Raw genomic sequence first — 15,612 nt, 5'->3', positions numbered from 1 at the left:
GGGCAGAGAGCTCCAGTCCGACTCAGACGCCAGCAAGGTGGAGGTGGAGTACTGGTTTGGGCTGGTATCATCAAAGATGAGCTTGTGGGGCCTTTTCGGGTCGAGGATGGAGTCAAGCTCAACTCCCAGTCCTACTGCCAGTTTCTGGAAGACACCTTCTTCAAGCAGTGGTACAGGAAGAAGTCTGCATCCTTCAAGAAAACATGATTTTCATGCAGGACAATGCTCCATCACACGCGTCCAAGTACTCCACAGCGTGGCTGGCAAGAAAGGGTATAAAAGAAGAAAAACTAATGACATGGCCTCCTTGTTCACCTGATCTGAACCCCATTGAGAACCTGTGGTCCATCATCAAATGTGAGATTTACAAGGAGGGAAAACAGTACACCTCTCTGAACAGTGTCTGGGAGGCTGTGGTTGCTGCTGCACGCAATGTTGATGGTGAACAGATCAAAACACTGACAGAATCCATGGATGGCAGGCTTTTGAGTGTCCTTGCAAAGAAAGGTGGCTATATTGTTCGCTGATTTGTTTTTGTTTTGTTTTTGAATGTCAGAAATGTATATTTGTGAATGTGGAGATGTTATATTGGTTTCACTGGTAAAAATAAATCATTGAAATGGGTATATATTTGTTTTTTTGTTAAGTTGCCTAATAATTATGCACAGTAACAGTCGCCTGCACACACAGATATCCCCCTAAAATAGCTAAAACTAAAAACAAACTAAAAACTACTTCCAAAAACATTCAGCTTTGATATTAATGAGTTTTTTGGGTTCATTGAGAACATTGTTGTTGTTCAATAATAAAATTATTCCTCAAAAATACAACTTGCCTAATAATTCTGCACTCCCTGTACAATATTTGCTAGTTTTCCATAACTCATTTTTTCCTGTATGTTGTACATCTTAGAGCAGTGAATAATAACACAAGATTTTTATATTCAGACATCCAAACCGCCACACATTTTATGATTAACAGTGTGAAGGGAAAGTATTAGGGATGTAAATGTAACAGCCTTGCAAATTGCACACACTGTTTCGCTGTAGGATTATATGGTGGAGCTGGTAGCTCAGATTCCTCCAAGATTTTGCAAGTTGTTCACACTTAAGGTTAGGCTACAGTTACTTTAACCTCTTTATATGGCGAGACAAATATAAATATATATAACTCCATCCATCCATTTCCACTTCTGTCATGGGGCCAGGTGGGGTACACCCGGGACATGTTACCAGTCTTCTGGAGAGCTACATATGCCGTATAGCGCATAGAAACTGTTATGCCACAGCAGATCATCTGCCTCTGGCTCTCACCCCAACTTTCCTCTGCATGTCCTTCTTGACTGTCCACTATCCCTCCTCAGCACATGTCCAAACTAACTTTGTCTCCAAACTGTTCAACCTGAACTATCAATCTGATTAACTCATCTAATTATCCTGGCCACTCCCAATGAAATTGTCAACATCTTCAGCTCTGGCACCTCCAGCCTCCTGTCTTCATGTTAGTGTGCCACCATCTCCGTACCATACATCACAGTGGATCTCACTATCTAAGTTTCCGTGAACCATGCCTGCAATAACACAAAATCTCTAATATAGCCTTTACTATGAGAGCTCTACTATACGCAATACTACAACTAGTATAATAATAATAATAATAATAATAATAATAATAATAATAATATATTATTATTATTATTTACCTGAGCTCAAAATCATAAATTTCCTCCGCTCCACCAGAGGGCGCTAAAATATAAAAACAAAAACAAAGGGAGAAAAACACGTGGGCCTAACCGGACGACAAACACACTTCCTCCCGCAAAAACCCCGCCTCCGCGTTTCCATGCATTGGCGCGCTTCGCCTCTGTGGCCGTGGCTCGTCGCTCCTCCCCGGGTGGTGGTGCTACAGCTGCTGGTAGACTGACTGTAGCGGGCTGCGGGTGAAAACACAGCAGGCATGAGTGCAGCGGGTAGCGCTCGGCCCGGTTCGGTCCAGCAGGGACTTAAAGAGGCTCTGATCGAGACGCTGACCGCCATCCTGTCCCCGGTCCAAGAAGTGCGCGCCGCCGCGGAGGAGCAGATCAAAGTGCTGGAAGTGACAGAGGGTGAGTGGCAGCCGGGGTCTGAACAGCGCTTTGAGAAGTTAACCGGGGTGTTGTCGCTTATTAACAGCACGGGGGCCTCCGCTTCGCGCCCAGTGCGCGAACAGCTGACGGCCGCCGTTATTGGGGCTAACTTTGTGACTAAGCTAGCAGTCATTACGTTAGCTGAGCGACTGTCCTGGCTCCCCGGAGCAAACATTAGGCCACATTTCCAGGAGTTGGTGATGATTAAGATAATAATGATGATGATCTTTGATTGGGGTTCGAGACTGGCCGGTTGCTTTGCTCAGGCGATCGGTTCGGACAGCCGGATGTGTCACAAGTGTGGTCAGTAGCTCGGACCTAGTTACCAAGTTTGATGAAGCACATGGGAGCTGTGTGCACCCCGGCCTCAGCAGCACGGCGGCGGGATCGACTCTGGGTTCAACATCTGCGTCAGTAAACCAAAGGGAAAGACAGGAGTCGCGTGGTCTTTTCAGCCAGGTGCGCGTGAACATCTTGATAAAAAATATTACCACTTTTTTCTGTCTCTCTCCTTTTTTGAGAGCAGCTACTTTGGTCACGTTCACGCAAACTCCAAAATCCGCTGTTTGACCGCCCGGACAATAGTGGATTCGCTGCCTGTCCAATATTAAACATTCATTAATTGCGCCGTCACTATGGTAACAATTGAATGCCTTACTGACAGATTGGTTTTTTTTTTTCCCGCGAAGATGTGTCCCCGGGGGGCAGGGGCTTCTCCCAGACTTCCAGCTTCCTGCACCATCAGGACCAGCAGGGAGGGCAGCACACACAGGATGGCCAATGAAAGAGCTGTTAGTGTTTCATATGGAGTAGGAAAAGTCTGAGGCTTCAGTGTAGGAGGAAACCATCAAAGTCACAGAATGTGTGTCAGAATTGTATTAATGAGGGGGGAAAAGAAAGTAGTAGTGATGCTTTTACTTAGAACATGTTAACGTAGATCCTGAAGTAATCTTGTGGTGTTTCTTTATGCAGTTCATCTGTTGGCAAAGTTTTAAGACTTGATTACTTTTCTTCTTTTTTTTGATAGAGAAATAAAAAGACACTTTCTGTCTGATTTTTAGTAAAATTTGGACAGATGGATACTGTAGCCAGGGGGGTGTAGCTCTGACTCTGCTAGACCTCCCATTGTTTGTCCTGCAGTCCTCGTGCTGCTGGTGAAAGGCTAATTGTGCGCACTGATGTCGGCTGCACTGCAGTATCGCAGCGAGCCGACCCTTTCCGCGGGCCCCGCTCTAAGGCAGCCGTGCTATGGGATTGTCAGCACTAACATTGTCTTCTGGCGCCTGATGTCACCCTGATGTCTTTGGCACCCTGCATTCCAGGTTCAGACTAAAGCATGCTCCGCTCGAGTTTTTTCCCCTCTGCCTGTATGGTGTGTCTCATGTCTCTTACTTAATGTCACACACTGATCCCTTGTCATCCTGTTGCTGCTGAAGGATGCATATTTTCATATTTTGTCAGGCTCTTTAAACCGTAGTGAAAATTAATAATGGAAATGTGTAGGATTAGCAAAAACCTCATTTATAAATTCAGTATTTATACATCCACATTTGGCTCTTTTTCTATATTCATCATGCTCTAAGCGAGCTGATATGCATTTAGTTGTGTATTTATATCCTGTTGTCCTTGCTGATTTGTTCACATTGCAGAGTTTGGCGTCCACCTGGCAGAACTCACAGTCGACCCTCAGGGAGCACTTGCCATTCGTCAGGTGAGCAGGAGAGAAGCTGAAAAAGAAAAAAAATGAACCTTTACAACAAACACCACTTTTTCTGTTGTTCCTCATCATTTTCTTGTTTGTGTGGTTGGCTGTGTTTACAGTTGGCATCCGTCATCCTGAAGCAGTATGTGGAGACTCACTGGTGTTCCCAATCGGAGAAGTTCAGGCCTCCTGAAACCACAGATCAGGTAAACCCTGCTTCATCCTCAATCTCAGGAAGCATGTTCAGGCATCTCAAACACTTTTAATTATGTTGCAAATTCAAACTTTAGCTACATCATTTCTCACTCATTATGACAGTGAAGAAAAACCATGTTTTAGGCCTGCTTTCAGATGTATTAAAAACCAAAAACGCTCTGCTTCAGGCACTGCTCATCACCTGGCTAGTATTGTTCCAACAGTGCAATGGCAAAAGGATGATTCATCATTATTGAGGGGGGTAAAGCCATTGTCACTTACAGCAGGGACTCACTCTGTAGGCCACATGGTGCTGTAGTATCTGAGAGGTGGCTGCCTGCTCAGAGAAGTATAATAACTTATCCATAATTGAGAAGAAGTAACAGCAATGCTTATAAATCCTGCAGTGGTATTTAATTTGCCCTTTTTAAGAACAGCCTTTGGTATCCAGCCTCGTCTCAAAGAAGGAAAGTAATTGTAAAAGTGACCTATGTCTGATTATTAGTAAGTATAATCAGTGATCAGAGTGAGGGAGCGGAGGGGCAGATCACCCAACTCTACACCCCTGTTACACGATTGAAGCCAAAGCGAGTCGGACTCTTGTTGTTCTCCTCCAGGCGAAAGCCGCCATCAGGGAGCTGCTGCCCAGCGGTCTGCGGGAGTCCATCAGCAAAGTCCGCTCCAGTGTTGCGTACGCCGTGTCGGCCATCGCCCACTGGGACTGGCCTGAGGCGTGGCCGCAGCTCTTCACCCTCCTGATGGAGATGCTGGTCAGCGGAGACGTTAATGCCGTGCACGGGGCCATGAGGGTGCTCACGGGTATGTAGTAACACAATAAGTCTTTATCTCCTTGGGGAATTTTAAAGGTTGCACAAACATTTGATCCGTTTTGGAAGTCAACGCTTAAAGTGACTGTGATCTCAGGAGCAGTTGAGTTTTTTTGTGTTTTTTTTTTTAGCTTAGACTACAGCTAAGTTCTTGAAGATGAGCTTTATGCATTTCCATTTTTCAGAGTCTTTAGTTTACAACTTCTTTTTTTTTTTGCAGAGTTTACTCGAGAGGTGACAGACACCCAGATGCCGCTAGTGGCTCCAGTCATCTTACCAGAGATGTATAAGATCTTTTCCATGGCAGAGGTACTCCTATATCTCCTTATGTGCTCCTTATCTCTATCAGTATTGAGCCTCTGTGGATGCAGGCACACATTTTACAGCTGTCAGTCTGAACAGTCCTGTTTTCTGTGACTGCCATTAATGACTGCGCATTGCATTTGTGTGATACACCGGCATGGATCGCCTCCCTGAACTGTTTTCACTGTTGCAGGTTTACAGTATTCGTACTCGCTCCAGAGCAGTGGAGATATTCACCACCTGTGCCAACCTGATCTGTGCTATTGAAGAGCTTGAAAAGGTGAGGCGGGGTCAGCAAACGTTTCAGTTTTAAGTTGATGGCCTTTCAAAAAGGCTTCTACTCATGCATCACTTTTATATCTGCATTAAAGTGGAAGGTATAGACCTGAGTCGCTGTTGCTGTGTTTTTTAATAATCGTTCTTATTGACCTGGGTGTAGGGTGCAGCCAAAGCGTTGATCTTCCCTGTGGTGCAGCAGTTCACAGAAGCGTTTGTCCAAGCCCTGCAGATGCCCGATGGGCCCACGTCTGATAGCGGCCTCAAGATGGAAGTCCTCAAGGTGAGAAACTCTGTGCACTTGGACCCTTTTGTCGGACTGATTATGATCTGCAAACGTTAAGTCAGTCTTTTAGTTTTCTTTTTGTCTGTGGCTACTTTCCAGGGTTCAAATCCTTGTTTTCTTTGCTTATTCGTCTCACAGGCAGTGACGGCATTGGTAAAGAACTTCCCCAAACCCATGGTGTCCTCCATGCAGCAGATATTACCCATTGTGTGGAATACACTGACTGAAAGCGCAGCTTTATATCCTTTACAATGTCATCTATGTATTAGCTGTTTCCTCGCTCCCAGCAATCGTTTGAAGAGCATTTGTTTTGGGGCTGAAGGAACACTTCTTACCTCGAGGTTTGACTTCCTTTTGGGCATCTTGCAGACAGACAGGTCATTTGCTGTGACTTGTGATCTCTTGTTTATTTGACAGTTTCTCTAAACCACTAATCCACATTACTGTCGCAGTTTTTAATGTATGGAAGTCACCTGCTTACTCAGCAGGATCAAAACCTCCTTTGACATACTTAAAGAAGCACTGGGGTGTGACAAGGTAATGGACTTCACAGACAAGCTGTCTGTATAGGGTCATCTCATATAATAATTAAATTTACAGCCATTAATGAGAGAAAAACGTTTTTGTGAGTGCATTGGTCCTTAACCAGATCTTCACTTATGTGAGAACAGAAGTGAACTACACAGAGGAAGTGGACGACCCAGTAGACTCAGACGGTGAGCAGAATTCAAGTCTTGCTGTGTTACACATGGTTTTTAATATTGTTATCCACTTATTTATTTATTTGGTTGCTTGTTTTTTTGCAGGTGAGGTTTTGGGCTTTGAGAATTTGGTGTTCAGCATCTTTGAGTTTGTCCACACGCTGCTGGAGAACAACAAGTTGAAGAGCACGGTGAGGAAGGCGCTGCCTGAACTCATCTATTACATCATCCTGTACATGCAGATCACTGAGGACCAGGTGAGAAACGACTGCAACATCTGGTAGAAGATGCACGCGTAGGTGGAAGTAAAAAAGAAAAAACTAAGTATATTTGTGTTGTTTCTCTTCAGATCAAAGTGTGGACAGCTAACCCGCAGCAGTTTGTGGAGGACGAGGATGATGACACCTTCTCCTACTCTGTCAGGATCTCTGCTCAGGACCTGCTGCTGGTGAGAGAACAACAAAAAAAAAAGTGTCACTGCTTAGTAGGGGTGCAACGATACACAAAATTCACGGTTCGGTTCAATACTTTGGTGTCACGGTTCGATATTTTTTTTCGATGCAAAAAAAATGTTCATGCCTTTTAAATTTGTAATTTATTAAAATTATAAATATATATTTTAACTCAAAAGTACAGTTTTTAAATTTAATGTTGCTGAAACAACAAAGTAAAAAAAATAAATCTATCTGATCGAGAAATCACTCATCTTTGGAAAAGAGAGTTTATTACAGAGAAATGGCTCTTTCCAAAATAAAAGCTATACTATACGCTTCTTCTGGGCTATATTCTCAGCAGCATATTAAACATATCAGGTCCCCATAAGGAGAATCATGTGCTAACGGCTGTCTAAATGACTCGGGTAAAGTTTGTAGCATGCGTGCTTGTTGTTTTTCTCTGCTTCCACTTGTCTTTGCACTAGGATGCTGTCGGCGTAAATCTACAGTCATATTCGTTGTGTTCCCACTAGTGCTGTCAGCGTTAATCTCGTTGAAATGACGTTAACGCCATAACGCGGCAGATCTCCGTTAACGAGTTACCGCGGATCGCCCCGTGCGTGGGGCTGGACAGCGTCAATACGTTAACAAGCTAACTGCGCTAACGCACTAGTTTACAACAATTGAGCATTGCGTGGCACATCCGACATACTGTTTTATTTTTGTCCATGACACGCTTACCATCAGGGTCATGCTTCCCATGAAAACCAAAATAGTTCCAAAGGCCAGAGCTGAATGAGGGTGGGGGAGGTTCAATTTGCCATGTTGCAACGAGCTTAGCTTCTGTCTCGCTAGCTTGCGCTGCGCTCAGTGGATCTGCACTCGACAGTGCAGCCTAGGCGGAGTAGTGGAACGCAGATCCACTTAGCGCTCAACACAGACAGCATCGTCATATGAAAAGTTGATAAAATAAAAAAAAAAAAATTGTATTGTTCATACATATGCATACGACCGAAAGCACTGTATCGAACGGTTCAATATCAATACGAGTATTGTTGCACCCCTACTGCTTAGGTAAAGCAATCTTATTGGATAAAGGTCTCAGGTATGAGGGCTATTATTTAATTGGCTGACAGATGACGGCTGCTTTTAAACACAGCGAGACACTTTTTTTGTAAATTAACAGCCTCCTTGATCTAGTTTAGTTTGACTGACTTGAGCCATTTCAGTTCCAAGATGGTTATAGAGAGGTATTTCAATAAGTTTGCAGGTTTTATCTTACAACTTTCAGTTATTATTTATATAAAATGAAAAAGAATTACAAGAAGTCGAACTTATCTGAGGCTGTAAAGCAGAGAACATGAGGATGTGCGTGTCTGCCAGGCAGCTGTATTTAGACTGAGGGAAATAATCCTCTTGGCTCTGCTTTTTCTTCTCCTACACACACACACACACACACACACACACACACACACACACACACACACACACACACACACACCTCCACACACAACCTCCACAGACACTGGAGGCAGATTTTAAAGCTGTGAAAGAAATGGGAACAGTTTTGTTTTTGTTTTCACTATACACTGTGTGTGTTTCATGCAGTGTTATGATAGAAGAGGTTAGATCTGTGCAGTCAAACACATCCAGAAGTTTGTTGTGGTGTCAAAGTCGTACTTGCTCATGATCTCGCTTTTCAGCCTGGGGTTCGCCCTGATCAGGTGTATCGTGACGGTAACCTTTGACCTCTTTTTGCAGGCCGTCGCTGCAGAGTTTCAGAATGAGAGCGCAGCAGCGCTGGCAGCAGCTGCAACCAGACACTTCCAGGAGGCAGAGCAGGCTAAAAACGGTGGCAATGAGCACTGGTGAGGGCAGACTCGGTCACAGCCAGTCTGGCTTTCTTTGTTTTCGCTTTCTGTTCCTTATGTTGCTTTTATATTAAAACAGGTGGAAGATCCACGAGGCCTGTATGTTGGCCCTCGGCTCAGTCAAGACCATCATCACAGAGAACGTGAAAAATGGCCGCATCCAGTTTGACATGCACGGTTTTTTGGCCGGCGTTGTCCTGGGTGATCTCAACCTGACGGGTGAGTCCGGTCAGCAGAAAAACGGGAACAAAGCTCCTGAGTTTTTTCTGCAAGAGCGAGGAACTTCTGACGAGAACTAGCTTTGAGTCCTTTGTTATAGTCTCTGACCTCGAATGATCTAACAAGCCGTGAAATTCCCCCATAAACTATAAAAGACTGCATTTTAATATTTTAGTTTTTTTTTTAACAAGTCAAACCGTCAAACTGCAATGAAACATGAAAACGGTTATTTCACTCTTTATGTTTCTCACCTCATCTTGCTTGTTTTTTCTTTCCCAGCGGCGTCTCCCTTCCTTCTCGGTCGTGCTCTGTGGGCGGCCAGTCGCTTTACAGCCGCCATGTCTCCCGAGGTCATCCAGCAGTTTCTCCAGGTCACAGTCAGCGCCCTCCACGACTGCCGGCCGCCCTCTCTCCGCATCTCCGCGGTCAGGGCCATCTGGGGGTGAGCTAGCCGTTCATAATTGTAACCAGGTCACCGCCAAAAGAAAACCATCCTTTTATTTTGTGATTGAACAACTTTGTCTTGGTCCACGGTACAGGTTGTAGCCTGTTACATTAGGGAGCTGTTTAAAAAAGCAGGCAGGTATCTCAGATTTGCACAAAACCTGGGAACAGAAGGAAAACCACTGTCCTAGACTTGTCCGAATCTCATAAAAGATTTCTAAAGGAACCTCTAAATGTCCACTTTCAAGCATCTTGCTCTGTGTGGGTCTCCCATGCCATCATCAGTGACTTCAGGAAGTTACTCAGCCACAACATAAATTAGTTAAACTATTTAAGTGATATTAAGATAACTGACTAGTGGCTGTATGCTTAACTTTACCAAACACATTGATTTCTCATCTAAATTTCAACAGGTAATCAGATAAGTTAATTTCTTTCAGCAGCTGTGCAGTTGGGTTTTATGTTTCGTAGGTTTTTCGCATCATATCCTTTCCTCGTCTGAACTTGAGTTGTTTCATGGTTTCTGTGCTTGTTAGTTTTGTCCATCACTAAAATATGAAACAGATCATGAAGTAGAGCCAACAGTCCCACATGAAAAGGTGTTACCTCAAAGCAGTGACTATAAAGTTATAAAAATATTAAGGATGCTGCGTGTTCATGTCTCCAGGTACTGTGATCAGCTGAAACTGTCGGAGAGCACACATGTCATTCAGCCCTTCCTCCCCAGCATCCTAGATGGACTGGTTCAACTGGCCGCCCAGTTCAGCTCTGAGGTGCTGACGCTTGTCATGGAGACGCTGTGCATCGTCTGCACCGTTGACCCGGCGTTCACCACCAGCGCCGAGAATAAGATCTGCCCCCTCACCATTGCCATTTTCCTTAAATATAACAACGGTACTTGACTCACACCTTCTTTGACTGTTGAACTAAATTCCCAGCATGCTCTGGTCATCAGCACCTGATTGCAAAACTTTAAGTTGTACCACCTTTTCCAAGCAAAGTGCTTCCCGGATGAGGACAAGGTGTGATAAGATTTGTGTCCTCGTGTCCTCAGACCCTGTGGTGGCATCCCTGGCTCAGGACATCTTTAAGGAACTGGCACAGATTGAAGGCTGTCAGGGCCCCATGCAGATGCGTCTCATCCCCACGCTTATCAGCATCATGCAGGCTCCACATGACAAGATCCCCACCGGACTGTGCGCTGTAAGTACCAGGTGGCATATACAAAGCTGTTCAGAGAATTACGAGGTGCAATAATGTGTGTCAGTCTGCTTTTATAAAATAATTTATTATGTTAGTTCAAAATAACTTATTTGAAATGATTGCACAGTGACATTTGCCACATTTAAAGAAGAAAAAGTATACAAGTAAGAGTCTTCATGTAACAGTGGGCATAAGTATTGCTTCAGTCAGCGTGCAGACCAACAAAAACAAGAACTGGCCCAAGAAATGTGGATCAGTGGAAGCCAAAAATGCCCTTTGTGGGGGTTTTTGTGTTTTAAATATGTAATACTTGACATTTTCTGCATCCAGCTGAGACGATTGCTGAGGATAGATCATGATTCTTTCTGAAAACATCGGTTTCTCTTTCTGTTCTCCTGCTCTGTCGCAGACGTCCATTGACATCCTGACCACAGTTGTCAGAAACACCAAACCCCCTCTGTCAGAGCTGTTGGTGTGCCAAGCGTTTCCTGTGGTGGCACAGTGCACCCTGCGCACTGATGACAATGCGATAATGCAGGTAAACAAAACAAAGACGAAAAGGTCCAGAAATAATTATGTGACACGTGGTCACTTTAACTGTGTAATATGTAGCATGTGGTGTAACAAACAACCTCTCTCCAGAACGGCGGTGAGTGTCTGCGGGCGTATGTCTCCATCGCCCTCGAGCAGGTTGCCCAGTGGCGGGACGACCAGGGAAACAGCGGCCTTTGGTACGTCATGCAGGTGGTCAACCAGCTGCTGGATCCCCGGACGTCCGAGTTCACTGCCGCCTTCGTGGGCAGGTTGGTGTCCACTTTAATCTCTCGGGCTGGAACTGAGCTCGGTGAGCAGCTGGATCAGATCCTCCGAGCGATTCTGAGCAAGATGCAGCAAGCCGAGACCCTCAGTGTCATGCAGGTAGGAAGGAAAGACGGTTGATGGCTTTGCCGAAGGGCCGCAGGCTGAATTTCTTTATTTTAATTGAGTTCCACTGGATGCCGGTATCTGAACCACCTCCTGTTTCTCCTCCCTCTCCAGTCTCTGATCATGGTGTTTGCCCACCTGGTTCACTCTCAGCTGGAACCTCTGCTGGAGTTTTTGTGCAGCCTGCCTGGACCGACAGGGAAACCCGCCCTGGAGTTCGTCATGACCGAGTGGATGAGCAGGCAGCACCTTTTCTACGGGCAGTACGAGGGGAAGGTCAGGTAAGAAAACTGCAACGATTTTACTTTGGCCTACAGTGAAAGAAGATCTGAAAGGAAGAACATGCGTCATGTCAGAACATGAAAAACCTTCAGCTTTGAGTTCAGGCTGTGTTGTGTTTTAAAAGTGATTGGGATGAGTGAAAGGTGGATCTGACTAAGAACCTGAATACACAAACTCTCAGCTTTGTCTATTATGGACTGTATCTGAAGAAGTGAACACCATGGTGAAAGCACTCGTGCATTAAAAAAAAAAAGTGCTTGTATGAATGGGTGAACAAGGCATGTTGTATAAAGCATTTTCAGAGTGTAAAAGCGATGTATAAGAACGTGTACTCTTGAATTCCTGCAGCACGGTGGCTCTCTGCAAGCTGCTGCAGCACAGTCTCAACACTGATGATAAACGTCTCCAGGACATTGTGGTGAAAGGTGAAGAAATCTACAGTCCAGACGACGGCATCCGCACACGCTCCAAATCTGCAAAGAGTAAGACACTAAATGATTTTGAACTTGAACAGAGAGACTGCTGAAAGCAGAAGTTTTATCATGAGAAAATGCAAATGTTTCGATTGAACAGATCCAGAGCGTTGGACCAACATTCCTTTGCTGGTGAAGATCTTTAAGTTGATCATTAACGAGCTTTCGACTGTAGTCGAGGCAAACGCCAGCAGGACGAACGCCGCAGACTGGAGCCAAGGTGAGTCAGTATGTACTCGTGGACCCCGGTACACCGTCACCAGAAGTCAGAAACTCCACACAGGCCTGTTGGGGGAGCTCCAGTCCTTTTACAAATGCACTCGTTTATTCAATTATATTTGTAGTTCCTAAATGTGATGTTGACTCAGGTCTCTAGAAGTGCATCATGTTGGGCAGGTGAAGCCTTCTGACTTACTGAAAAATCGCAGTTTGTTCAGTTGTTCTATTGAATTGCTGGGACAGCAGACCTTTCAGTAACCAGCTGTTATTTCTGCTCATCTTAGATTCCAGTGGTATGTGGGAGGACCAGGGGGAGGACGAGGTGGAGGATGATGATGACGAGGACGAAGGGCTGGCGGGGCAGCTCCTTTCTGATCTCATCGCCGCTAACAAATACGGTACCAGTATCTCCTCACTGGATTTCATCTTAATTTCTTCTAAGAGCAGCTCCCTCTCTGTGTTCGTGACAGAACGTTGTTTCACCTCAGCGAATAAAATGTTATTTTTATAGATGATGATTATTACGAGGACGACGATGAGGATGATCCAGATGCCTTGAAAGACCCCATATATCAGATTGACCTGCAGGTAAGTGTCTTACTTCAGATCTAAGCGTGGGTGGGACACGCTGGTTGGAGCTGTGGAGCGACAGAGAATAATAATATGAAAGCCAGCTCTGTGTTTTTACTGCTGGAGCTGGTTTCCTCTGACATTTTACTGGCCTCTCTGTTGTCTTTCACTTAGTCAAACACAAGTCAAAGACTTCTGCTGGTTCCCTTTGAATGAGTAACAATAATTTAGATATTTATGCCAAATATCATGTAGATTGAACATTTAGTCTTCATTGATAGTTTATCAATGAAGACTAAATGTTCAATCGACTTGCTCAGATTAATCTTCACTGGTTGATGCATAAGCATAAAAACATGGATCTTTGCTATTTCATAAATGTCTGCTTGAGATAATTAAACCTCATTTAACACAACAGTATATCTGTGTATGTATAGATTTTTAGCAGTTGCACTAAGTAAACCTCCTCACGAACGACCTTTCTGTTACCCATCGTTCAACCCGTGTAGATATTCTGCTCACGTGTTTGTAGCTTATACTGCCATCTTGAGTATCAATAGTGAGCTATTCAAAGTATTAACAAGGGAAATATGTATTGACTGTATTATGCACTTAACAGCCACTTTATTAGGTCACCTTGCTAGTACTGGGTTGTACCCATTATGCCAGCAGACATACTGTAATACATTATGTTCATATATAAGCTGCCCGGGAGGCTGCAGCCCTTAAGAGTGGCCGAGGTCATTGCTGCGAGTTTACCAGCGTTTTCTGCCCTAGAATGTCAAATCAGATGAGAAGATGCTCTAATTATAACAGAGCTTTAGGATAAAATGGCGTCAGGCCTGCTGGATTAATGTTGGAGACGAGACACGCAGTTTGCACTTTCATCTGCTGGTAAACAAGCATTTTTCAGGATGCATGGCATTGGGTCGAGTTGTGTACTATTGAGGAACCGAGCCATTAATAATGTTAGTCGGTACAACGGTGTTTACCGGCTGGTTCGTGTTGAACTGCTGCTGTAAACGGGGTAAATTGAGATGAGGCTGATGAGCCCTGTGAGTGCTGACTAAAACTGAATTCCATGAAAAAGTGCATTATTGGTTCCGGCTTTTTAAAATATGCTAATGTGCTGCTTTTCCTGGCAGTGACTATGATAAGTTCAAGGTTTGGGTTGTACAAAGAGTCACTGTGACAGCTCTGAGACCATCTTCTGAATCCTTAAATACAAACCATCCATTTATTTTTAGGTGGGTACAAAGACCGGCCGGAACCATTCATGCTTTGAATCGCGGGTGTAAAGTCACAACACCAAAATCTGATCGCTTTATCCTCGAATCCAACTGAATGTTTGAGCTGAAGCTGAAGAAATGTTTAAGTTGTTTTCCCCACAGGATTTACTACCTGATTACCTCCACTGTATCCTCTGTCTCCTCTTCAGGCTTACCTTACAGACTTCCTGACACAGTTCGCCCAGCAGCCGTGCTACAGCATGTTCTCAGGCCACCTCAACCAAGCCGAGAGACAAACCCTTCAGTCTATAGGCCTCTAGCCCCGCCGTCTGCAGCTCCAGCACATCATCTTCCATCATCAGCCCCGTCACATGACCCTCACAATGAATTTACAGCAAAAGAAAAAGAGAAGTTGATAAAAGAGGAGGGGGATGGGGTGGGAAGAGACTCATGCACGTGTCCATAGCTCTCCTGTTACTACATCCTTGTGATGGGATGAAGGACTCTGTTAAAACGAGCAGCGTGGCGAGGTGAGCGACTGCACCGGTCAGTTCCCGAAGAGAGTCTCACCATTTTGAAGGAACTTCAAACTGGACGAGAAGGTTGAACCTTGATGTATGTACGGACTTTTTCGCCACGTGTTGTTTGTAATTTAGCCCGTTTATTTTTGTGTGTGTTTCTGTACAAACGAAACGAGTGAGGTGCAAGACAGAGAAACACTTCCAGGAGAACTTCACATGGACTGAAGGAAAACAAAACACCGGGATGTTCGAGAGGGAGAGAAACATTGGCGGCCTTATATTCCATAAAACAGACTGTTGACAACAGGAAATGAAGCGCTTTCAGACCCGCTGTCGTGTATCTGGGTACGGTGGGTATTTGGGAATTAACACTGTTGCCATGGTGATTCACAGCCTTGTCATTTCCTTGTACCCATTGGCGTTTGGGATGAAAACATTTCTAAATAAAAGTCCCAGCAGGACGACATTTTCAGAATGATCACCAGATTCCTGTCTTTGTGTCCGACTTCAACTGAAACAGAAAAACGCTTCACCTACTCGGACTCTGATTGCTGACATGTCTGTTTTGACCTTTACTTGGAGTCCAGGGTGGAACAGAAAGCAACAAAATTATTATTAAACTACAGAATTAACAACTAATCACTGATTCAAAGAAAACAAATACAGGACTTAAGATCTCGCAGGTTTGCCACAAACATAAAAGCATCGTCCACTCAGCAGAGTGCAGTGTCTCAACAGGGCTACGTCCTGAGGCTTAAAATGCAAAATCTAAGAAGCCTGTGCTTTTCAGCTGTGGCAGATCTGGAAG

The 15,612-nt window shown here is 44.5% G+C and overlaps 1 protein-coding gene across 1 annotated transcript; it reads left to right on the top strand.

Annotated features, from left to right (window-relative positions):
- Positions 1–1,831: 1,831 nt before the first annotated feature.
- On the top strand, positions 1,832–15,285 carry ipo9 (importin 9). Its single transcript, XM_040007953.1, has 24 exons — positions 1,832–2,104; positions 3,775–3,836; positions 3,947–4,033; positions 4,640–4,841; positions 5,070–5,158; positions 5,346–5,432; positions 5,592–5,711; positions 5,853–5,953; positions 6,372–6,430; positions 6,521–6,672; positions 6,765–6,863; positions 8,611–8,717; positions 8,800–8,939; positions 9,219–9,381; positions 10,051–10,277; positions 10,438–10,586; positions 10,996–11,124; positions 11,229–11,504; positions 11,625–11,791; positions 12,141–12,274; positions 12,366–12,485; positions 12,769–12,882; positions 12,996–13,072; positions 14,493–15,285. The coding sequence occupies exons 1-24, from the start codon at positions 1,957–1,959 to the stop codon at positions 14,601–14,603; spliced, it is 3,120 nt and encodes a 1,039-aa protein (XP_039863887.1). The 5' UTR covers positions 1,832–1,956; the 3' UTR covers positions 14,604–15,285.
- The last annotated feature ends 327 nt before the right edge of the window (positions 15,286–15,612 follow it).

This window comes from Simochromis diagramma, unplaced genomic scaffold (genome assembly GCF_900408965.1).
Source record: "Simochromis diagramma unplaced genomic scaffold, fSimDia1.1 OVJJ01000320.1, whole genome shotgun sequence".
NCBI classification, from domain to species: domain Eukaryota; kingdom Metazoa; phylum Chordata; class Actinopteri; order Cichliformes; family Cichlidae; genus Simochromis; species Simochromis diagramma.
The sequence above is the reverse complement of the archived record's forward strand: the minus strand, read 5'-3'. Positions and strand labels throughout refer to the sequence as shown.